The sequence below is a fragment of the Danio rerio genome, chromosome 3 (assembly GCF_052040795.2).
Source record: "Danio rerio strain M-AB ecotype USA chromosome 3, GRCz13ab, whole genome shotgun sequence".
Taxonomy (NCBI): Eukaryota; Metazoa; Chordata; class Actinopteri; order Cypriniformes; family Danionidae; genus Danio; species Danio rerio.
This window is the reverse complement of record NC_141023.1, coordinates 18196496-18223563: the sequence shown is the minus strand read 5'-3', so window position 1 is coordinate 18223563 and position 27068 is coordinate 18196496. Positions and strand designations below refer to the sequence as shown.

The following is a 27068-nucleotide window of genomic DNA, read 5'->3' as shown; positions in this document are numbered from 1 at the left end:
AAACAGAAAAAATACAAAATAGAAATAAAAATATTAATAATTGTTAAGTATAAATATTATAGATTTGATGCAAAGATGATAAAATACATACATAAATACATATTAATGTACATTTAAATGTACACAATATAAGAAAAAATATATACACACACTACTGTTTTCCAAATGCAATCCCAAAGTCAGCCAGAAGTCGATGTTTACTGATGTCAGCCTTACCTGAACCTTACTTGGATCTTTGCGAGTTCACAAACACAGATATTTGACTGAATAGAATATGCATATTTGGCATGCTGTCCGAAGAGAGGGCTCTGAGCTCGGCAAGACACTCTAACTCATGTTATTCTCCTTATCAGGATAAAGAGACATATAGGGTCTGAGCGCAGGGTCTGGCCTGGCTCCTGAACGCTCCCCCCTCAGATTTAAATAGTTATCAGGTTTAATAGTGTGGAGTTAGGGTGGTGGAGGGACACAGAAGTCAAGAGAAAACGGAGGTATGACGTGTTTGACTGTTTATAGGGGTTTGGTCTTAAGCTGATTGGATAATAGAATGATTGTGTGTGATGAATTAGCCATTTCAAAGACTGATCGTGCTCCTCCCGAAATTTGTTTATGAAACATCACGTATGTGTATTTTGCTAACTGGCCCATATACTGCAAAAGGAGCTGTGAATCAGAAGAACATTCCCGCCTATTCTGAATTTATGGCAAATCGTAATAATCTGGCCCATATCTGTTCAGCCATGCCATACCCACGCCACATGTGCGCATTTGGCTCAAATGTTCTTGCTATTTGGGAACTTTTCTCTAGTTTGGGCATCTCTTGTTTAAACAGTTTTTACTTATGCATTGGTTTACTTTATGTACACACACACACACACACACACACACACACACACACACACACACACACACACACACACACACACACACACACACATAGTGAGATAGATTTATAGATATATTTATAGATAATGCATTTTAATTGTCAGTTTGATTATGCTTATGTATTATATTAGTATACACAGTAAATAGTATAACTAAATATTCTAATAACAAAATAGCTTATTACAATAGTGCTTAAAAAGTATAATATTGTAGCTTAAATGTGAACATATTAAAGAAATATTTAAAAGATTTCTATAACATTTATAATAGTTTTTAGCTTATTTTTAGCTCATCAAAGTCAGCTTTATTGTCAATTCAACCACATGTACAGGACATATAGAGAATTGAAATTACATTACTCTCAGACCCTAGGTGCCTAACATAATAATATTAATCCAAAAGGTAGAGTTTTAAGAAAGAATTTACAATAAATACAACTATACATCAAATGTAATCTAAAAATATATATCCAACTTAATCTAAAAGTCTAAAAATATACATAAAACGTAGTCTAATATATGTAAAGAATAACAATTTGTGAACAATACAATTAGATTATAGGCATATGGCAGTGAGTGCAAACCAGAGTTGTGCAGGTATGCAAAAAGGCTTGTAAACATGACAATTATGATACAGTGACAGTGTCATAACAAGTCCTTTAAAACAGAGTGAGTGTTTTAATTTATTAAGTTATTTTTAGGCTGGAGAAAATGAGCGCGCCTTTATTTTAAATCTACGGTGACGTGCTGCGCCTTCTGGTTCTCCCTCCGCCTTCTCGCCGCCCTTTTGTTGTTATGACTACGAGGTCGTAAATCCGCCATGTTTTCCCTGCTGTAGCGTTGCGACAGAGACGGAGGCTTGGAACGACATGACTGAAGAAAATAATAATACGGCAGCAACAGTTACCGACCAAACGGAGCATAGCAACATCATCACCATCCAGACCACACTCGGGGACGAAGGTAGAAAACCGGGAGACGCGACACAGTCACGCGGGAAAAACGCGATTTAATGCACGGGCCCGTTTATTTGGCTCGCTAGCAGAGGCTCCATTAGCTGCAGTGTGTTTTGGCTGTTTAGCATGTTTAGGCTGCTAATGCTGCTTTAGCATCTGTCTGTACTCTGTACTGGATGAAGACCTGACAGACCAAACATGTTCTTCTTTCATGAGACTGCTTGATATTATGAAGAAAGATATCACGATATGAGTGTTGGGATTGGGTAGATTTTAATGAAAAATCAAATCACAACTCTTCAAACTCACTATGGTCATTTACACAACAGCATATCAGCTCCTATTATGTGTTTAGTTTAAGATTACACTATTATTTTAAGATCCCGTGTGAGAAATTACATTTTGAACTTTGATTTATATAGTCTAATTTTATTATTCATATTTCTTTTTTCTAGGAATAAGTTTTAGGGCTAGCATTTCCCAAATGCACTAATAAACACTATATTATTGTATTGTTTATTTAAAAAAAAGTTTAATATTACAAATCTGTTTGTTTCCTAATAACCATAAATGCACCATGATCACTTTTCTGAAAGCTCATGACTGAAATAATGATGCTAAACTTGCAGCGTTGAATCACAGAATTAAATTACATGTAAAAATAAAATATTAAATGCACAACAGTTATTTTAAATTGTAATGGAATATTTCATATTGCTACTGTTTTTTTGTTTTCCATCAAATTTCTTCTTTTATTTTGTATTTTTCCAACACAGATAAACATGCCGTAAACCAGTGCTTCTCAAACTTTTTTCACCAAGTACCACCTCATAAAAGTACCACCATAATGAGCAGTATTGAAATACAGTAGCATTGCATGCCTAATTAAGCAGCTACAGCTCTGCACAGTTAAAAAAAACAAACAAGCAGATTAATTACTATTATTGAGAATATTTATTATTGCCAGCCACTTTAAACATTATAAATAGTTTGAACATTAACACTGTGCTTACATGTAAAAAAAAAGTTTAAATTAAATGTGCTTCTAAAAGTTAAATAAAAATGGCACTATTCTTAAAAAGTAAAAAGAAAACTGCTGTATATAAATGTAAAGTATTATCATATAGTAGCCTTTTCATCAAAACCTAGAAATGTTACTTAAACATCATAAATATAAGCTATATGTCATATTCACATTAAAACTCATTAATACATTTTGAAATAGATGTTGCATGTATATATGACTTATTTGCATAACTATGACATCTAAAAATTAACGTGTATTTTGAATATGATTTTGAATAACATATTTAAATTAGAAGTTAGATCTGCTTACTGCACGTTAGAGTAGGCTTTGGGTGTCAGAAAAGCAAGTCATTAAACCATACCTGTCAACACTTGGATTTAAAAATACAATCACTTACCCTTACAGTAATCTATGCTATACCTTGCTGCTCGTGCCATATATTACTTATTACGGGTTTTAGTGTGTGGAAGTCTGTGCATTATGTTTTATGATGTGCAATAATCTACTAGGTGCAATATTTGTACGTTTTTTTTACTGGGTCTTAAATATTTTTAGTGCAATATCATTGTTTTTTAAATGAGTGCTGAATCACTTTACTACTGAAATATTTTTTGTGGAATATTATTGGTTTTGGTTAATATTATCTTCATTACTTGATATATGACTTAATAGTATTAGTTACCACTGATTCTTTTAAGTGTAATATCTTATATAATAGTTTGTATGCTTATGTATTGTGGCTGTTTCCTTTTATAGATTGGTTGGATTTATGTGACTTATTTCACTTATTTAATTTATTTATTTTGTCTTGTGGTTTTGTGTTTCTGTGTTTTGTGTGTTATGGCAGTCATTACATAAGCAATTTCCTGCGGGATAAATAAAGTTTTCTAAGTCTAAGTCTAAGTCTAAGTACAGGATACCCCCCAACAACCGTTACAAATACGGGGAGGAAATTAGCTTCAAATGATAGAATATATAACAAACATTAGAAAATTGAAAATAAAATAAAAGATATAGCCTATTAAAATCAGTTTACTGATCACATCAGTGTTATCGTACGCGTCAAAGGGTAAAAGTGTTTATTTTTTTACTTTAATTATTCATAGATTCCTCTGCTTACCTCTAGAAGGAAGCCTGCGTACCACTAGTAGTACACGTACCACACTTTGAAAACCACTGCCATAGACAACCAGCATATAGGAAAGTAAATAGATATACATGTAATAACCAATATAAAGGTTGTTAAATACTACTATTAATAATAGTGCTGAAGTGAACTAAAGAGTAATGACAAGGACATACTAAAACAATTAATTTCCAAACCAAAAAAAGGCAATAAGCCAAATCTGTATTTAGGGTTAAGTAAAGGTAAAATTAAGCCAGTTAAAAATAAATAAATAGAGGAATGTTAATAGACAAATAGAAATAGGTATTCAAAACCGTGCTGAAAGAGGTCTACGACAGGGAAGAAAAGTTATTGGAAGCCCAAACAGTGAACCTTAAATTACTATAAAAAGGGAAAAAATATTAAATTAATAAAGAAGGAAAATAAATAAATTTTTAAAAAGTAAAAAAATATTACTACTGTTTTAAGTGATTCAGCACATGGTTTCTTAGTGTAAAGTATAATGGCTTGCATTTTAGGTGCTCTCAATACACAATTAATATTTCTTATTTTAAAAGACTACATAATTATTCTATGGATAGCGTTTTATGCATCTTATGCACAAATGATACATAGTGTGTTTTACTTTTAATATTGAACTAAAAGTATCATAGATATTTAAATTAGATGTCGCCTACGGTATTGTTGTCTATTAGAAGGAGCGCGTCAATAAAGCTGCCATTTTAGTACAGGGTAGCGCTGCTTTGAAATTAATGCAGGACCAAGGTGCAGTGGAGGACTGCGGCCATTCAGAGAAAGAGATTTATACACATATATTTATGATCGGAAGTTTTCCCGTTGGTCAGTAACTCGGTATGCAAATATTTTTCACGAAATCACGAAAATTATCATTTTAACTTTACTTTTCTTCATTGATGAATACGTGACCGCATGGGTATGACAAAGAGCGTGTGTTTGTGTGCATATAAATATATTATCCTCCCTATCTGTTAAATCTAATAGCTAAAGTCCCGCACACTGTCTTCTTGACTAGTGTGGTCGAATGACATATGTCCCGGGAGCACTGTACAAATGTGGCGGCGCAATTGACACATGCTCAGGGTCTGAATTCGATATCTAGTGTGTAGGTCTATGAAAGTTGTATAAATCTATTTATATTTATAAAATACTTCATTATGTGCAGTATTACAGAGATCAACGCTAAGGATTTTTTCTACTGGCCCGATTGGGCCAGCAGTAAAGATTTTTACTTGCCCTGCCAATATTTTCACTGGCCCCACCAAAATAAATAAATTTATTAAAAATAGGAAAAAGTTAATAGCTATTTCTTAGCCACATTCAAAATATTGTGTCAAAAATGTTTTGAATTAGAATTTTAAAAAATGTTAATAAATGTATATGAGCAAACCGTTGCGTTGTACCCACGTGAATGTCTGCTTCCAAGACCTCCTTTTAGCCTCATAATTTGATGTTGACGTCACTTCGCTCTACTGGTTTTTTCCAAGTTACAAAAAAACAAAATGCTCACAACATCCAATCAGATAAGAGGAACCAAAACGGTTTCTTGATTCTAAGACTGTATTCATACACAATTGACAAATAGTCACAAGCAAATTGAACTTTTGTGACAAGGCAGCACAGATCGGGCCAGTGACAATCCTGTCTACTGTCCCGAGTGCCTGGCATGCTGGCCCAGGGCCCTCGGGCAGTCCTTATTGTTGAGCCCTGTATTATTTTCTAAATATATGATCTGTTGAAGTTAGGTCAATATTTTTGTGTTCCCTTTCAGATGAGGATATTCATAAATGTGGCAAATGTCTGGCCGAGTTCTCTGCCCTGGATGCTTTCATCCAACATAAACTCAGCCGCAGCTGCAAGCGTATTCAGGACCCTCAGGTTTGTTTGTTACTATTATAATTTCTCATGTAGGGGATACTTTCATTATATGATGACTTGAGTGTATACTACTAGTGAAGTGAGTTGTGTTTTCTAGCAAGGCTTTTTTTTCCATAAACACCCAAAATGCTTGATTAGATTAGATTCGATTCAACTATTGTCATTACACATTTGTTACAAAACAACGAAATGCAGTTTAGGTCTAACCAGGAGTGCAATAGCACCAAATGCAGGATAAAGGTATAAGTTATAAAGTGCAATTATAGAAAACTATTGTGATAATTATATATGCATGTACTATAAACAATTATATACAGGTTGTATTAACAATAGATGAATATACTGTACAGGTTGCTATTAATTAGAAGTATGTAGATAGATATGAACATAATTACAGCCGTATGTACAGTGGGTATGTATAATTCAGAAATGAATTAGTGTAATGAATGTGTGATAATTAATAAATTGTATAGTTTTTTTAAGGTTAAATTCAAAACAACCTAGCATAAATATTTTTATCCATAACAAAAGTATATGAGATGTCCCATTTTTAGTATCTACATTTTAAAGTGTTTTTATATGCGCAAGAAATAATAATAATTATTATTATTTCTATTTTGCAAGGACAATGCAGTATAACATTGCTACAGTTTAAATCAGCCAATGCTTCACATATAGGCTTCTAGCTAATGGCTAATTTGCAGCCTTAGTCTCTTGTTCGGCTTTGTAAACACTAATACAGTACAAATAACTTTATAATATACAAAAAAAGATATATTATCATATTAACATATTAAATTGTCTGTTTTAAATAACATTTGTGAAAGTAAAATAATGTTCGATTCCATCATCACTCTAATAAAATGTATTTAATAAAATTTAGATCACATACTTATTCTGAGCTTTATAAAATGTGCCAAAGAATCAGTGATTGTATTTAAGGATGCTCAGTTTGGTTAATTTTGCCAACTGACAACTGCCGCCTGTTAACCGAATATTAATGGTTAACTTGTCAGATTAATATTATTATTTAATTTTAAAAAAAGGCCTGTCAATTTTGTGTCTGACACATTAAATATTGCATTTTAAAATACTGATTTAGTTTAACACGTGAACAAAAGCATACAGAACATCAGAACAACAGCACATCTTCAAGCACCTGCAGCGTTTCCAACAGCTTGGAAAAACAGAATAAACTAAATGAAAAGAAAAAAAAATGGTCCTGCCCTAGATATTTTTCATTTAAATGACAAGTTTACTTTACAAAACGAAAACACTGACTAAATCCTTTTTAAGAACCGGCATATACTGTTTGTCGAATTCTTTTTTTTACCATTAAATAAAAGTAGCAGGCTACCTCAAATTGATCGCTCCATGGTAAATATGCATTTAAATCAATGGAAACTCCACTTCTGCTTTTATTTGATTAAAGAATGAAAAAGGTGCGACTGACGTAACGCGCTTTTTCCGCTCAGAGTTGAGTTTTTTTAACTGCGAGCACACTGCGTGCAACGACAAAAACGTAAGGCATGCAGGCCGTTAGTAAACCATTCAAAAGATTCCCCTCTCAACAAAAAACGTGTTCGTTGTGATCGGCCCCTTATGCAGCCAAACTTTAAAAATATATATAATAATATATTTTAATTAATTAACTGATACTACTACTGATACTATTACTATTATGATATTATTAACGTAATCTTTCGGTTATTGGTTAATCGGTTATTATGAGCATCCCTAATTTTATTATATTTTCTTTAATATTTTAAATGATTAAAAGTGTCTTAAAAGTAAACACTTGTTATTTGAAGGATAGTAGTAAAGTATAAAGATTTAAAATGACAATTGAGTGTTCTGGTCTGCACTTTAATAACAAAGTCTATTAATATTTCATCAAATAATTAGTTTGAAATATGCCTGACAAGATCATTTTTTAAAAACTTTCTATTCATTCTGAACAAATCCACAAAAAGATTAATCAGCTTAACTGTTTTCAACTGTAACAATGAGAAATATTTTTGAGGAGCAAATCAGCATATTTGAAAGCTTAGCTTTAAATTTTACTCTTTTTATATATATATATATATATATAAATATATATATATGGATATTTATGGATATTCATGTTTGCACTCATTTGCCATAATGTAAATACTGTGACTATTACATTTAGTATATTTTTATCTTACATCTTATATTTTTAGTATTATGTCTATTGTTGGTTTTTATGTGACTTATTACATTTAGTATACTTTATCTTGCCTCTTATATTTTAGTATTATGTCTATTGTTTGTTTTTCTCTCTTTTTATGTTGCTGCTGGTCTCTGTGAGTTACCAAACAAATTTCGTTGTACAACTACAATGACAATAAAGTTCTTTACTTATATATATATATACATATATATATAAAATAAATGAAACCTCCTTCATCTGACAGACCCCAAACCTTTAAACAGTCATGCAAAACTGATTTGCCAATGCTGATGTTTCTGTCTCGTCCCTTAGACTAATGTCGTCCCGAATGAAGGTGTCTCCGTTGAGGTGAGATCAAGTGAAAATGAATGTTCATCTGATGAAACGGCAACTGCCAACGGAGGTACTTCAGTATTACAGTATTGCTATCAAAGTCATTTAAATATCTCTGTTATTGATATTCCGAGGACTACAATAGTCAACATTAGAAGTGGAACAAGACCTTTCATCAAAGACCTTTCATCAAAGTTGTCCTAAAACTATTGAAACCCACCCATTCTTGTTTTAGGACAATTACGAAAAGCATTTGATCCAATTTAAATGTTGACTACTGTATATGTTGCAGTTATAATAGACCTTTTTCTTTGTCTTAACATCGTTATGTTATGTTATGTTATGTTATGTTATGTTATGTTATGTTATGAAGTGAGTTTGCAGTAAAAATGTTACTATATGTGATATTTTCAAGTGCAGCATTTACTACACTGAGATTTAGCTCATTGAAAAGCGATGCAAACAGCTGCCATTATCACACAACCATTATCTCAATGTCATTATCATGTGATTAAATCAATCTTTGCATAGCTTATCAGTGTATTATAGGTTTGTGTAGTAAATGTTGCTCCATCTGAAAGCATGTGCTGGAGGTTTATTAGAACCGGCTTTACATTACAATTGCTGTCGATTATTGCCCAGGCTTACAGTATAAATACGCTTATGCATTTAATAGAATGCAAAACAAGACAACATAAAACAGAGCAGCAGCTTTTACTTCTACTCTGGCAAGAATACATTGTGCTTTTCTAAAAAAAATTACCTTCACTGCAATTTTTGAAGGATTGCCATGGTGGCTCAGTGGTTAGCACTGTTGCCTTTTAGTTTGCATCTCAAATGGCCTGCGCATTTTACACGTCATAATGTTTTAAGAACTTAAAACAGAGATTAGATGGTCTTTTGTGCCTGTTTGAGCACATTCCAAATATTTAAACTATAAAATCTACTTGGTTGAATGCATTTTCAACTACCTCTATAAGTGGAAAAGCTTTAAACATTTAGCCGCTGTTATAGCCTGTATGTAATGCTATGTAGACTGTAGATCAGCAAAAATACCAGATGCAAACAAGGCCAAAAAATGATCCGCTCACCATAGTTATATACAGTATCAACTCTTCAAGGAGATCAGCTTATTTTATTTTTAACATGATTCACCGATCCATTTTTTTTAACTCTCTTTATTCCTTTAGAGAAGCAACATGCAAAGGTGGCATCTGGAGACAAAAAGAGAAGCCGCTCTACAAGCGAGGATGAAAGTTCCAGTCCTTCAAAAGTGGTTTGGAAGCTAAACACAGAAGGGCGATATGTCTGTGATATATGTGCAAAGACCTTTAAAACGGTACGATATTAAATCTTTTGGAAATAAGGAAAGGAAATAAGCACACAAAACTCACTTTGTCTGTAAAACTGATCTGTTTATAGACAAATATTCTGAGAACCCACATGTTCACGCACAGCGATCAGAAGAACTTTGTGTGTGAAATGTGCGAAACAGCGTTCAGGACCAAGGGCTCGTTAATCAGACACAAACGTCGACACACGGGTATGTCTAAGCTCTGTGAGACTGTGTCATTATACTGGACTGTCTACTGGGTAGGGATGGCTATTTGGTGTTTTTATTAAACATACAAAAACTGGCAGACTGTCACTATTGTGCCGATTTTCTTTGTTCATTATTTGTTTAATATGATAATGCAGCAGCTTTATTATGTACACACACTTTCAACCAATTGGGTTTTTATCAAGTTTGGTGTATTTCTTTGTCAGACGAGCGTCCGTACCGCTGCAATCAGTGTGGACTTGCGTTCAGAGAGTCTGGTGCTCTAACTAGGCATCTGAAGTCTCTCACGCCTTGTACTGAGAAGATTCGCTACAGTCAGTGTAAAGAAATACTTGTCAGCAAGGATGGGATTCGAAAAGGTAATTCACATCCCAACATGGCTTTCTTGAACAACCCTTATTGGGTATAAATATATTTTAGGTTTGTGCGATATTGACAAAAACACCCAAGTATATTAGTTGAGCGTGCTTTTGTTCTGATTTATGTAACAATTTACAGGTATAAAAAGCAAAGCTCATATGTGACCCTCGACCACAAATCAAGTCTCACGTTGCAAATGTACATTTTTGACAACATATGGAAATTCACTGTATGCGTCACAATTATAGTTTTTTTTTTACTTTTATGCCAAAGTCATTAGAATACTAAGTGAAGACCATGCTCCATGAAGATATTTTGTATATTTCCTAGTGTAAATTTGTCAAAACACTTAATTTAGATGACCTTAATGAACATTTTCTCAGTATTTATATATATTTTTTTAACCCTCAGATACTCGGATGTGCAAATAGTTTTTTATCTCAGCTAAATATTGTCTTATTCTTACTGTAAGGTCCAGCCAGTTAGTACAATACTGTACAATACTGTCTACTAGTGGATGAAGATTCACTGCGTGTTTGATCTTTCCAGTGCACAATGTTGATTTACTTTAAACTTGACTCATATCTGACTCCAATTTAGTATGAGGTGGTTTAGAGTAATAATATATTTATCCTCGTTTTATCTGACTCCATTTAAAAAACATTAATAAGGTTATTTCATTTCCTTTTGCATTACTCTAGATTATGTTTGAATATTCTCTTAGATTCATTATTGTATGTTATTCTTGTTCATTCGGATTTCTATAGCATCCTTAGTCTTGTACCGGCTGAGTATACAATCTCTTAAACACAAGCATGTCAGTCTTGGTCACTAAACAGTGCAATTAACTGCTGTCCTTAAAGGCAGAGCCCTACTTACTCAGATTAGGATATTTTTTATGCGGTTCCCATAGATCTGTTATCTACTAAATCAAACAGAGCTATTCAGTCATATTATGATCATTACTATAAAATTAAGCAGACCAATCTTACTTTAACTATTAATAACTTTGAGTAATTACTATACAATCCAAATAGTATTATAAGTTTAGAGATGGAGGTCTATCCCCTTAGATAACCTTTTACAGTATAAGTATACATGAATTAATGCCAATGTGTTAGTCGGAGCTCTAAGAACATCATATAGCGTGCCACGCTGCTCCGTCTACCGTGTTTTAGTCCGTTACTAACCTGTACAGTGGCTTGTGGTTTTATGGACGTAATCTACTAGAGATAATAACACGAACTCTGTTTGAATAATTCAAACCATAACAATTTGTTAGCCAGGTAAATGTATATTATGCTAATTTGTTCAGTCAATTCATAAACGATCAATACAAGATATTAAATTCTCAAAGATAAATCCAAGATTAAAAGATGCATACCTGACTTCAAAATATACATAACATGGAACATAAAGTTCCACGCCATGGGCTGATCTAGATAACTGAATCGCGCCAAACATTTAGAAACTTTAACTTAAGTAGTCAATCCAATAATCTCCTTGAGGAAAGGGGTGTGAATAACAAAAGGCAACTGCATTTAGTGAAAGAGTTTCTGCCTATAGGAAAGGCACACCCTTCACAGTGGTTTTGAGGGAATGAGACCATTGTACGAGTCGCACTGAGACATTTCAAATGATATCAAACATGATAGATAAAGTGACTTGGATTAATATAGAACATTCATATTTTGTAATGACCTTTCTGTGTGAGTAGAGTGAAAGGGACTGAGTGACCAAAGAGTGTTTCAGGAGATGTTTCAACTGTAAACGGAAGAAAGGAGGGGAGCTAGTTTTTGAGCATTCCTACCTGCTGTGTTGTGAGCCGATTATCTCTGTTTTCAACTCATGTTTGAATTTTCAAAGACATCAAAATATTTGTGGTATCTAAGTCTTACACTAACAAACTATATTTCAGATGAGTTATATATACAAAATACACTTATGACTGGTTTTGTGGTCCGGGGTCACTTATTGAGATATGATTTATAAGGTCCCTCTAAATGCATTCTAGGCTTCGTTATGCAATCAATTGTAGACCATTAAGAGGTGTTTTCGATTTTTGTTTTTTTTTGGTGGCATACTGACAACAATGTAAGCTTGCACATTGGAAACGACAATTATGATATATAATTAAACTCTAAATACCACCTAGTAAGATGCCATTCATTTTTAAAAATCTTTAATAAGCTTAAAATCACTATGCATATTAGGTCTGGGATAATAGTTCCAGTTTTGTGAGTCATGATTATTTCTTTTCGATTTTTGGAATACATTGCAGTTCTCAATTTTGAACAACAGATGGCACTCAAGTTTAAGTTTTAACAGTAGATGGCGCTCTAGGCTAATTTTTAACATCAAATGGTGCTTTAGGCTAGTTTTTAATCAAACACTCTTAAGGCAGGTACACACACAAGCCGATGCTAAACATCTAGGGTCAAAGAAAACAAACTATTTTGTTGCCTCGCGTTAGCTCACATTTACTCTTATTTGGACTAAAAAGCTAAGCGTGAACACACCAAACGGAAGACAGTCAACTGACTCTAAAGCTGCATTCTACCAATGGTTGGGAGGACGTCGCTTTCCCCACTCGCGAGGCACGGTATCTGTTTTGTCATTCGCAACCAGAGACATAACCAAACCTAAACATAGCAATGTTTAGTATAACTATCACATATATTGTCACTGACCACCGAGGGATTCGATCCTGCAGATATGTCTGATAATCTAGTAAACCATATTGTTTGCAAATATTTGAGAAGTGCAGAAAAATTACAGACGATTTCCTTCTTGATTACTTGCTACGTCACTTCACTACGTCACACTTGCACTCTTATTCATTTCTGAATAATACGTCATAACTCTCTCTTTAGCTGGTGCTGATTTGACATGCTGAATCGGGTCAATGAGCTCTGACTTTAATCTGATGAGAGCCAACATGAGACACACCAAACCAACTAGCCAGACCGACGCTGATCGACAAAGCCAAACATCCGACTGTCAACTTGGTGTGTCCTAGCCCTTAGCGAGTGTAAAGAAATTGTCGGCAGATGAACAAGAATTTTCATTGTATGCCAAGATTACCTTTGTTGTTGATCAACATTTTAAGGAAATTTCCTTTAAATTTCTTTCCAAGCTCACTATTGGGTATTGTTGCAGAAGTTCAACCATCGTCTCCTGAACCTGAGAAGGATCAGATTCCTGTTGTGAGAGTGGTGGAAGCTGGTCAGGAGATCATCCAGATCGAGGTGGTAGAAGAAGTGCAACAGGTCAGAATGAAACCTGTAGACTTGTATGAATTACAAACATTTCTGATTCACAAATCTCGAATTGATCTTCAACCATTTCAAAAAACTATTTAGACTAATAACTTGCATTTCTTTGGGGACTGAATTTGGCATATTTGGATGTGTTTAAGCAGGTCTTTTTTTTCTTTTTGGTCCGATTTTGTTTTACCTTTGCATTTTCATAAAAAAAAGAAAAATTAATATATATGTGTATATATAATATATTTAAGCATATTTATAATTTTAATATGTATAATTTTAAGTTGTTATTAAGCATTATTGTTTTAGTTTTTGGATCATTTCTTTACATTTTCGGGCCAAAATTTGTAAAAGATTATTTTTTTTAATGAATGTATTATAAAATAAATTATAACACATCAGATGATTAATTTTGTAAACATTCATTAAAATATTAGATATCTGTTGCATCCATTGCAAACTTTTACATTATGAAGATGATTTAAGTAGCCATGCTGTGTCTTTAACAAAACATCTTTCAAGGAACTTGCTTATAATATTTAAAGGACATTTCCAGATGTTTGAAAAGTACACAGACAGTTTAAAGAGCCCATATTATACATGAAATAGGGTCATATCTTGGTTGTAAGGGTCTCCAACAACAGTCTAATATGCATGCAAGGTCAAAAAACACTTTCATGGTCTTATAATCTGCATTTATTTTTACCTAATTATCCCAGCGACTCCCGTATGAATCGTCCAGTGATTCATTTGTTCCCAAACCCCTTCTTAGCGCGAAGCTAATCTGCGCTGATCGGACCAATGACAGCCTGTTGCGATTGGTCGACTGCCTTCAGTCAGAGTGAAAAGCCAAACAGCTAATCAGCAATATAAAAGTAATCACAGTTCATACACGCTCGATAGTGTAGGCGTGGATTTTAGCTGCCAGTGGGTCAATGTAAATACAGATGATGGACTTGAAAATACAGACGACTTACTATTTTATTGAGCAAAAACTCCAAAAACTGTCGAGGAGATCACATAGCTTTATTCACTCTGCTCTTTCAACAGACACAGACACACACACACACACACACATTGCCCTCGTCCTTGCGCGCACGCGCACACACACACACCTCCGGACGACAACGCGCGCACGCACACACACACAAGCACACACACATACCTCCGGACCGGATGACAGCGCACGCGCACACACACTACCCTCGTCCACGGAGCTTCGTAAACCAAGCAGCACGCGTCACGTTTTTAACGTGACTTAGCACGTGATAACAGAATATAGCCAGTTAACCTGATACAGTACACGCGGTTACAAGTAACACATCACAACTAAATACATTTGCAAGCTAGAGTCAACGAGGCAACAACTTTAACCGCACGTACTTACACTTGAGAAAGGTAGGAAGAAACCCATCCTGACGTCCAGCAGTAAGTTACTCTTTACTGATCCTTGAGCCTTTGTAGCATGTAGCTTCCAGAAGTTTCCAACTGCTTGGTTATAATGTTGATGTTTCATCTTTGGGTAGAGACTCAATATATCCATCTGCAGTGTGACTTCAATCGACCGGCATGTTTGTGTGCGTGTGTTTGTGGGTTTGTGTGTGTGTGTGTGTGTGTGTGTGTGTGTGTGTGTGTGTGTGTGTGTGTGTGTGTGTGTGTGTGTGTGTGTGTGTGTGTGTGTGTGTGTGTGTGTGTGTGTGTGTGTGTGTGTGTGTGTGTGTGTGTGTGTGTGTGTCTGGGTTTCTGCGTCAGAGGGCGGGGCCTCAGGTTTGAAATCTCCCGGGTTTGCGCGTGCACGTGAATAACTTGGTTTCGTTCGTACGTCATGGCGAAACACCTAATGACTCGGTATTAAGTCGACTCGTTTGAAGCACTATGAGTCGACTATTTTTTAGATGAATCAACCGTTTTAAACACTGTACTCTTACAGATTTAAGCCTTAGCTGGATACTTCACTTCACTTAGAGCTGTGTTACACACTACATGGAGGGGAATTTTCAAAAACCCATAATATGGGCTCTTTAAACACAAGTTGTAGCTAGATTCTGCACTAGTCTTATGAGGTTTTTCCATTTGTAACAGGTTGTGTCTCAGCCTCAAACTGCAACTGTGGTTGAAGCGGACAATCTGATTTGCCAGGCCATCATCAACTCTGGCATCGCTTTAGAGACCGAAGCCACGGAGGCAGCAGAGCAGGCAGAGGCCCAGTCACCTAAAGCAGTACTGGAGGCCCCTGAGACTGAAACCAGAATCACTGAGATCCAGGTGACAGAAGAGTGTGTCGAAACCCTAGCTGAAGAAACGCAGGTGAGTTTCACCAAGTGTAGACTTAAATGTTCATATAAGACTGTTTACTTTACTAGAGCATATTGGTATTCTTTTGGTGAACAGTTACTCGGTGCAATTTAATCCACTGAAAAGAGATCAATCAAAGTCTAAACTATTTGCTTCTGCATTTGCTACCTTCTCCATTAATGTCATTTTGATGGCTTCAGCAACAATATCCTTAACCATGCCTCTCTTACTGTTAGTTTCCTATGAGGGAATGCCAAAAGAAGCCCCCTACAAAATCTTTTGTTTAGTTTCAGCAGAAAGTACATCAACATACTGAAATAAAAGTCTCAGCAACTTCTGGTTGACACAGATGTTAAACTAGGGATGCCAGTGATTATTCAACATTGAATAATTGTTGATAATCTTTTAAGTTGACTTGATTAGTATATCATAATAAAGCTGAATCTGAGTCTGAGTCATCAAACTCAACTGATACACATTTAGCTTATGAACATATTAGGGTTTATACACATTTTTACTACTAAAATTCCAGGATTTTTCCATGACTTTTCTAAAACGTTCAGGTAGATATTCATGACCTAATGTTTCTTACAATGTCCATGTCCATGTGGTAAATAATAAAAATGTACATTGAGAAAATATATATAAATTTCTAATTTATTACAGCATATCTAAAACATGTGACAATCTATATAGTCTATGTTTATTGTTATATCTGTAAAATCATTCAGAACGCAGATAGAACCTTATAATTCGAAGGTGACGATTTGTTAAACAAATGTCCATGACTTTTCCAAAACATTTAAGGTTTATTTGTTATTCCAAAACTTTTCCATGACTTTGCAGTATGAACCCTGACATATATAATATAAAGACATTTTATCCTTTTGAGGCACACAAAGACAGATGAAGTTAGTTTATAATTAAATGACCTTAACAATTTAGCATACTTTAGATTTTACTTAATGTGCACAGTATTACGCCCAAAGTCTAGGGGAAACAACATGGGCATAATAAACGAAGAAAAACAAATGTGTTGGAGTGGTGGATTTCCCAAACAAAACAAAAACCTAATGCATAAAAAAAGACTTCCTTCGGTCGACATCCAAACTCAGAAACTCAGTCGAGAGCATATATGAATAGATTTATTATAGAAAAATGTGGTTAATATAAATGAGCATCTCTTCAGGGTGACCACAGGCCAAAATAATAAACAAAAGAATCTATAAAGTAAATGCTCTAAATTACCTATTACTATTTAAAGATAAATACAAAAAAAAGCTTACCTTACTCCCTAAACATAAACATAGTCAAAAGAAATCAAATAAATAGGCAGGCCACCCCTACACGCTCAAACTCTCAAAATACTGTAACGTATGATGAACATTAGTACAAAATTGGTTTTTGGTCATCGGCCGGAGGGGTGAGGGAAACCCAGGAGCTCCACTCCAAACACCGAACGCAGCAGAAATGAGCTCCCCGAACTCTGCCGGAAGCTCCTTTTTATACATGCCTCCTTGACCAGCAGCCAATCAGAACTCAAGATATGCCGGTATGGGAGCCTATGAGACAACAGAAAAACAACAAGAAGGCGGGACAAAGAAAAAGACAGAATACAATTCGCAATAATAAATAAATAAATAAACTTCAGTCGTAACAACAGATTTGTAAGCACATTTAAGAAGAATACAACACACACTAACAACTATTTGCCCAAATGGGCACAAACGTACACCAGTTGAAAGTGTGTGCATCTAGTGTCATTTATCAACCTTTAAAACCTTTTTTGGTGAGTGAGCATGCCTGCATTATGAGTGATAATGTGCAACTGAAGTAGATGTTAAGCTTAATAAATTAAAAAATAAATGAATTGTTACATGTCAGTGTTGATCATGGGAATTTACTTTAACCCTTTTCTTATCCATTATAGGATTCATCGGTGAAGGAAGTAGAACCTGTCCAGTCAAAGTTATACAAATGTCCCCACTGTGAGCGAATGTTCAAGACATTGAACTACCTGAGGGTCCATGTCAAAGGGCATGTTGGTAGGCCTCGTTCATGAGTTGATTTCTAACAGCACTTTGTGTTAGAAATTGCGCTATGTCTGATTATTTTTTCCCCTTCAAAGGTTACAAGCCGTTTAAGTGTTTAACATGTCAGAAAGAGTTCCTGACAGGCTATGTGTTGAAGAAACACATGGAGACACACGTCAGTGAGCGCCGTTACAAATGTGGAGAGTGCGGCAAGCAGTTTAAAGCCATCGGACATGTGCGCGAACACATGAGAGCGCATTCAGACGAGAGGCCGTACCACTGCAGCTTCTGTGACAAGAGCTACAAGACCAAGGTGAGGTTAATATGCTGAAACTGTCCAAAGGTTTATATGTTATTATCTTAAAATCATTTCTGTCCTGTTTCAGAATGCTCTTCAAGTCCACCATCGCACTCATGCAGATGATAAGCCGTACGTGTGTCAACACTGCTCCCGTGGCTTCAGGGAAAAGAGCGCTTTAGTGCGTCACATCCGACATCATACTGGAGAAAAGCCATTCAAGTGCTCGAAATGTGGACGGGGCTTCGCTGAGCATGGAACTCTGAACCGCCATCTGCGAGCTAAAGGTCTGTCAGTGTGAATTAATCGAATTATACTCGCATTCATTAAAGCACATCAGTACTAAAAAGCATGTATTAGGCTGTCTGGCATATTAAGATTAAGGGTGTGCAAGAGTTTTGAATGTGAGTGCGTTTTAAAAGTTTTAAAGGGATTTATTGGTTGGCTCATATGTTCAAAGCCGACCCAATTACAATTTGAACAAGTAACTGTTTTTATTATCAGTACTTCCAGGGCTTTGTAAGTCCAATGGTTCTTTAGATTTGCTGTTTACAAGAATTGAAGCAGGGTGTCTGCGGGGTCTTAAAAATATTAAAAGTTAATAAATCAATGTAGAGAGATTTAGGGCTCTTAAATAGTAGTAAATCAAAGTCCCTTTAAGACAAGTCATTTCACTTGGCGGCAATTCTGTTTGAATGGGGAAACATCAAATTCTCTAAAACTACTTGCCAAGCTTACAATTACATTTTATATGATTAATAACCAATACAGTTAAACAACAACTGTCTCTTTAATTTAATTTCTACATCACACAAAATCTGCAGAAACTCATATATGGTCTGAGCCCCCCCCCCCCAAAAGAATTATCATTCCTAGATAATGAAGGACACAACCGGTGGATCCTTCACGGCCTCGAACGTCCCAAGAATCATTGCGCGCTGATAACGGCAGGACGCTATTAAAAGAAAACTCCAGTTTAAATGTATGAATTCCGTTTATTTTACTTGGATATCTAAACACGTTAAAAAATAAATGAATAAATAAAACATAAACAAAGACTTTGGCATGTCTTACTAAAGAGATATAGACAGATTATAGATTATAGACAGTTTATGTGTACATGTATGGATCAAAGGAAATAAATTTGCAGCTTTTATAAACCTTGTTTTGCTTTTAGATCGCTAGATAGATTTAGATAGATTATTTTAAAATAAGTTTTAAAATCACTTAAAAAAAAGTCATTACAAATTTTATCAGCGCTTATTAACAGCAGCTGTTTTGCTTGCCTGGTGACGAGATCCGTCCTCTGTAGGCTAAATTGTCTCATTTCAAAATGCTCGGTTCAGCCTGTATGGACTTCAAAGGACTTTGGAGGATGCAGCCTCTAAAATGAGACACAGCTATAGTTTTTGATTAAATGCTATTTTTGCAAGATATAAATTTGATAACATTTTTGATTAAACTTAAATTTGTGAATATTAGAATGCTGTGTAGTTTATAAAATCAATAAAATCCTGCTAGATTTTACATCATGCAGCAGGCGCCAACCTGCTGAATAAGCTAGATGTAATATATTTTTATTTAGTATATGAGAAATGTTTTAGTTTTGGATTAGTTTATACATTAATATTTAGTGTATACTGTAAGTTAAGTGTTTCCGGATGAAACCTAAAGTGGTTATAAGGTTACAATATGTATGGAAAGAGTCTTTAAAAAGGTCTTAAATGGTATTGAATTTTATTCTCTGATTCCTGTATATAATCTGTGAAGCAAGCAATGCCATAAAGTTTATAATAAATAGATTTTTAATTCATTGGTTACAGTGTATGCTATGAAACATGCAAATATTCTTCTCCTTTTTCTTGGCAAAATAAAAAATAAATATCCAATATTGCATCTAACATGTAGCTTGATATTCTTGTTTTTGTTGGTTGACCTGACACTTGAGAGATTTTACCTGATAAAAAAGTCAAACTGTTTTGCCATATGACAAAAAAACAACAACTAAAAAACATGTAGTAGATCATGTACAACAGGTTTTTTCTGCAAAGTTTTGATTATGTTGATGACAGTCAATAGTCAACCTATACTTTTCATTCCATCGTCATTCATACTTTAGCAAATTCAGGAGAACAGAAATGCAAACGTGCGCAAAGTATGTTCATATTTCACTGCATTCCAGATTTCACCCTCTGACCTGCAAATTTGTCTTTACATAAAGTTTAAAACTGTATTGCAGTAAATGGGATAAAATTGAGTATGAAAAAGGGGATTTTATGTCAGTCGGGGCTTTAGATTCATATTAAACATTGGATCATAGGTCTCAAACTGGATTACTGGAGGTCCGCAGCTCTTGCTCCAACCCTAATCAAGCACAGCTGATCCAACTAATCAAGGTGTTCAAGACTACTAGAGACTATTAACAGGTTCATACACATTTTTACTACTAAACTTGAATGACTTTTCCTTGATTTTTCCAAGACTTTCAAGTACATTTTCATGACCTAATGTTTCATGCAATGTCTACATATGCGTGATAAAAAAACAATGCATGTTCAAATTTATTACAGCTTATCATAAAACACACAACAATCTATTTAGTTTCAATTTATATTTATATTAATGTAAAATTGATTCAGATAATGCTTACACCGCACTAATAATGTGAGAGTATGTGATTGGCCAAGGACAGTATACAGATTTTTGTTTTCCATGACTTTTCCAAAACTTAATGGGTTTTTCTGTTTTTCCAAAACTTTGCCAGGCCTGAAAAATGCCATGTTAAAATTCCATGACTTTTCCAGGTTTTCCATGACCCTGTATTAAGCAGTTATGAGTTGGAGGTGGTTGGTGCTAAACTATGCAGAGCTGTAACCCTCCAGTTTGAGACCATTGCATTAGATGATGGAAAAAAAAGATTGAATTACTCCAGACTCCTTTAAGACCTTTATTTGTTAATAACTTTGTATTTGTGTCTTGTTCAGGAGGCTGTTTTGCACAGCTGAAGGACTGTGAACATGTGGTGAACTCTGAGGAGCAGGAAGTGACCACTGAGAGTGTCTCCACAACCATTGTATCAGACGACCCTCACGCTGTGCTGGTGGAGTTTTCCTCAGTCGTGGCTGACACTCAGGAGTATATCATCGGGGTAAATGCTGTGTGCTACTGTATGTTTTGTTAAAGGGATAGTGCAGCCAAAAATAAATTCTCCTTCATGTGCTTTTCAACATTTATGCATTTCTTATCTTGGACACAAAAGAAGATATTATAAAATGGCTGATTGATGGCGCCCATAAACTTCCACAGTAGGGTCATTTCAATGGGTGCTGTCAACCAACATTTTTCCAAATGCCTTCTTTTGTGTTCAACAGAAGAAAGAAGCTCAAATAGGTTTTGAACAGGTGAAGGGTGCTAATGATGACAAAGATATAATTTTTTAGGTGAACAATCACTTTAAATGGCAAGTAATATGTGCATATTACATATTAATAATAGTTATATCATTAAGTTTTTTTCATAGGAATTGTCAGTATCCGTAGAGCTGATATATTGCTGGTGTGAATGTAATGACAGGAAAATTAATACAAGAAAAATGTTCATTTATTTAAAATGGATAAAGATACATTTAACATATTTTTATAATAATGAATCAGACCAATTTTGTGTGTATTCTGTGGTCATTTGATTCAATTGTTGATTTCAACTGTTACGAACCCCATTTTTTTAAGGCTCGTCTAGGAAGCGGTTTGCAACATAAATATACCATTCTCTATTTATTTAGAGACCAAAAACGTGTCTATCAAAATAAAATGGCTACAAAAATATAAATAATTAATTTACCAATATTACTCAATCAAAATAATTAATTAAACAAACAAACATACAAAAATACATAGTTAAAACAAAGATCAACAAAAAATCGAATAAACAGCAACACCACCAGCATGGCTCCTTAACAGCGGCTGCACGAGATTTCTCAGACCGTCATCAGGACAATTAGATACATAAAGATTCTCAGCAAGTACGGGTCATGCTCTCAACAGAGTAAAGATCGGGTAGGATCAGTCAGACACGCGCTGGAAAACAAAGAGCCACCTAAACTCACACTCAGTTTCCGCTTATAAAGCTGACAATCCTGATTAGCGGCAGGTGCAAGGCGGAGTTGGCCTCAAAGAGAAGAAACATCAATTAATATCAAAAAGTCCAAAACGACACAAAAACAACAACAATGATAGTAATAATAAATAAATACTAAACCAAGACACAATTAATTTTAGGGTCACTGCATGCATATCTGCAATGTATTTGATCTTCAATGTTATTTATAGTTGTCGTGATACCAGTCATTCATGTTACGATACTATACCAGCTAAAGTATCATGATACCAAGTAGTATTGCGATAATGTAATTCATAACTCAAATCCATAAAGTAAAGAAAATTCTCTGAAATACTTTATTTTATATGTTATAATAGGCTTACGTGAATTGAATTAGTCCTTTATTACTGAAGAAAAGTCTTTGCTCATCACTTTACCTAAAATGTATTCGTTCTTTCGTTTTTCTTGTATTTAATGATTGTTTTAGTCTTATCAGGCAAGTAATTCTAATTTTGGTTGTGTCGCCCTTTTAAAGAGATTGTCGCGGTTGTTGTAGCTACTAAATCATATTGACGGGAGCAGAAATGAACAGATTCAGATTCTAACTGAAGCGTTAGAAAATGTGCAATAGGTTACCATGAGAGGTGTGAATTCGGCATAGTTTTGCAACCTTAAAGGGCTCCACAGGCAATTGAAATAAAATGATCTATTACTGTACAAACGTGTAAGTATTTTAGTGACTTTTCCACATGCAACATTATCAATTGTAGATAGACTGTTAACGACGATACTATCGTTCACAAACTACTGTGGCATCTGCATTATTTTGGAGCCATAGTATCACAATACTACAATACAACCCTAATTTATAGTACCAAAAGTGTGGGCTCAACTAAAAACAAAATGTAGCTACTTGAATGTTTAAAGAAATGTAATTGATTCATATGAGGCAAATATGAATTTTTAGCATAATTACTCCAGTCTTTAGTGTCACATGATCAGCCTAATATGCTGGTTTGTTCCCCCAGCAAATATTTATTAACATTATCAACGTTAATAACAGTTGTGATACTGTATATTTCTGTGGAAGCTGTAGCACATTTTTTTTTCATTTAGGATTCTTTGATTAATAAAAAGACAAAATAATTTATTATATAATTTTTATCTATTAATGTATTTTTTTTTATTTATTCAGACCCTAACTAATATATTACTAGTATTCTGGAAAAATCTGATAAGGCGATATTTTATTTTTCTGCGATAAATATTGCGATATGAATAGTTTCACAAGATAGTTGAATAGCTCTGTTTGACGGTTTTCTGAGGAGTCTAACAGTATTCAGGTACAGAAATTCTTAGATCAAGAACTAGAAACAAAGGCCAATATTTAAAGTAATAAAAACTTTCGAAACTGTTCTATAAATCATATAAACTCCATACAAACACAGTGTTTAAAGACAATTCTGTAGCTCCAGGTCAACTATAATCCAGACTTAACATTGCATATCTTTGTGATGTGACTATTGCGGATGCGCACATTGGGATATTGATGCTGAAACGATATATTGTGCAACGCTAACAAATAAAATGGATTGCCAATAATAGCCAAATATTGATCTAAACATCAGAACACTTAGTTTTTGAAATGATTTGTTTATTTATGTATTTGTGGTCTATTTTTTGCAGGCTCCAGCTGAGGAAGCAGCTCAAGGAGAAGAAGTGGCAATAATTCAAGACAATCAGCAGCAGGTGATTTCTCAAGTTTTCATTTTTATCATTGAAATTTCTATTGCACTTAAGCTTAAATGTTTGCAAGCGTTTTGGCGTATAACCACATTGCACATGTGTCTCACGTCAGATGGACAGTCACATCATGAAAGTAGTGCAGCAGATCGTCAGCCAATCACATGGAGGCCACCAGATCATCGTTCGAAACGTCACCGCGGACGAAACTCCAGGCATCTCAGACTCTGGAGACACAATCACCATCGCCACACCAGAGAGCCTGACCGAACAGGTAGCGATGACACTCGCAAACGCCATTAGCGATGGCACTATCCTTACCACAACAACAGAGGATACCGATGAGACATCCCACACCACTGTTACCATGGTAACAGCCGAAAACGTTGAAACAATCGAGCAAGAAGAGCAGTACGTCATCGCTTCACCTGAAGAAGTGGAAATCCAAACTGTGGTTGTGGTCTGACATGCACATTTTAGTTATCTTATAAATTTTTATTTGTTGCATTGCAAGCCTTGGTGTAGCATTTCCGTTCTCTGGGAGGCCTTGTTTTACATGTTTTGCACTGCTCAATACAGTTACACATCATTTCAGTATTAAAAACTTTTTAACAGAAACGCTACTGAATTAATAGGGCGTAATGTCGTTTTTGTTTTAATTTCAGACATTAAACAATACGTTTCTTTTGTATGTTCAGCCTTTATAGCAGTGACGCTGACATATGAACATGTTGCTCCTGTTGAATGTCATATAATTATAAACGACTATCATCGACTCATCATGAATATGTAATCTTACACGTGGCCACCAATAACAGGGCCTTTAGAACATCTGGCAGGGAATGAAAGTACAAAACATTAAATATATTTTTATGCACCTCTGTGTTTTTCCATTCATTGGTCAGTTCTCAATGTTTTTGATTTTGGGTGTTATAACAAAGTTTTAAAAATAGGATTATAATAAAACAATCAATTACAATCAACTTGAGTTTTTAGTGAAGACAGTTAGACCCTGTTTTTTACATGCAGACCTGGATAATGAGTAGGGGGTAATAAAGCAAAAACCTTGAGAACTGCTAACTTAGTGGAACAGATCATCAGATAATATATATCACATAATAGATTTTTGTTGTTGTTTTGGAAATAGGTGGCGCAGTGGGTAGCGCTGTTGCCTCACAGCAAGAAGGTCGCTGGTTTGAGCCTCAGCTGGGTCGTTGGCAATTTAGTGTGGAGTTTGCATGTTCTCTCCGTATTTGCATGTGTTTCCTCTGAGTGCTCTGGTTTCCCCCTTAAATCCAAGGACGTGCTATAAGTGAATTAGGTAAGATAAATTGCCTGTAGTGTATGTGTGTATGAATGAGAGTGTATGGGTGTTTCCCAGTGATGGGTTGCAGCTGGAAGGGCATCAGCTGTTTAAAACATATGCTGGATAAGTTGGCGGTTCATTCCCTGATTAATATAGAAACTAACCTGAAAAGAAAATGAATGAATGAATGTTTTGGAAAAAAGTGTTTCACCGTAGGTTATAAAGGCTATGTTTATTTAATAATATGACAGTATAATACATCAGTAACAAGCTGAATTAATCATAATTTGCTCCAAAATTCTTATAATTTGTTTATGTAGATGCTCCAGAAAGATTTTTCATTATTATCAAAGTGTAATACACATTGGGCCCTATCATATACCTGGCGCAATAAGGCACAAGACGTGTTCGACTTGATTTGTTGCCATTTTCAGACCAGCACAACCCTAATTTTCAAGTTTTGTGCCATGTTGTTTAAATAGCAAATCCATTTGCGGCACTTTGTAGGCTCATGGGTGTGCCGGCCTAAAATAGTCGTGTGTTAAGGTGCGTTGTTGGTGCGTTTTGAGGAACTGAAATTGACTGCGCTGTTTACTAACTAAAAGCTGGTCTAAAGTCCAGTGCAGAGCCTATGCAGGTCCAAAATTCTTACATATTGCTTAATTCACACAGGGTGTACAGCAATACATAAATATCTTTACATATGAAAAAATTTAAGGATTAAAATATTATAAAAATAATTATTTTCTACATAAATATAAAAAAACACTGCCTCCATGCCATTTCAGGGTGATTTATTTTCAGGTTGTTTATAACAATTTGCATTTGTATAATGTTATTATTAGAATTTTATTTATTATATGCATATTTATATTTGTTTTAATAAAAACAAGTTTAGATTTGTCCATCTGTCAGGTTTTTTGAGATGTATGCGTCACCAAATTGGGCTTAAGAATAGGAGGTGTGTTTGGATATAACTCAGTTGTTTGGTTGAAAATTATAACTGAATTTAGAAATAGTTTTGAAACAAATCTTTGAAACAAATCAAACTAAATTACACATGTAAGCTAACTAATGTCTTCAATGGAGTGTTTACAACAGCGTTTCTTATCCATGAAAGTAAAGGAGTTAAGTTGAGTAAAAGTAAAATGAAGAGAGGGTAAAGAGGCAGAATGGAGGAGGCTCATTCTTTATCCTCACATTGCAGATGGCCTGTTTAACTGTTTTCTCACTAGTAAAGCGTTCTTTTTTTCTACAGCCTGTGATGTAAATAGCAAATGTGCCTTGGCACAACACAACTGACTCTTAAAGACAATGGGAAATGAGACTCTGATTGGTTTAATGCACGTTATGCTCAAAACACAGCCAGAACTCATTAAGAGAATAAGCACAACCCTGTTAGACCATGCAGCTTAAACTGTATATTTCCGTCCTTTAAAGTGGATTCGGACATGCCCTTAATGCGTTTTAGAATTTGCGCCTAGATCATTAAAATAGAGCCCATTGTGGATAAGTCAACAAATCTACATGGCGTGTCATTTTGAGATTTGGTGACTGTATTGTTTCACATTGGGTCTGTTGTTTCAGTAAGGCAGTAGACACTTTAGTTTGGCAGATTGGGGCCATTATGAAGCTCTGGTCACCTTGACTGTCTGTGTTCTCCCTCCTATCAGCTCATTACCACACATGCTG

General features: G+C 34.8%; 1 protein-coding gene across 2 annotated transcripts; it reads left to right on the top strand.

Annotated features, from left to right (window-relative positions):
* Nucleotides 1-1704: 1704 nt before the first annotated feature.
* e4f1 (E4F transcription factor 1) lies at nt 1705-24947 on the top strand. 2 transcript variants are annotated; one of them, NM_001025513.1, is given in 14 exon segments: nt 1705-1847; nt 5783-5889; nt 8396-8486; nt 9607-9755; nt 9839-9959; nt 10184-10336; nt 13497-13606; nt 15686-15910; nt 17829-17943; nt 18027-18244; nt 18318-18516; nt 21214-21377; nt 24014-24076; nt 24186-24702. In NM_001025513.1, coding segments are annotated over 14 exon segments (2160 nt in total). In that variant the 5' UTR covers nt 1705-1753; the 3' UTR covers nt 24537-24702.
* The last annotated feature ends 2121 nt before the right edge of the window (nt 24948-27068 follow it).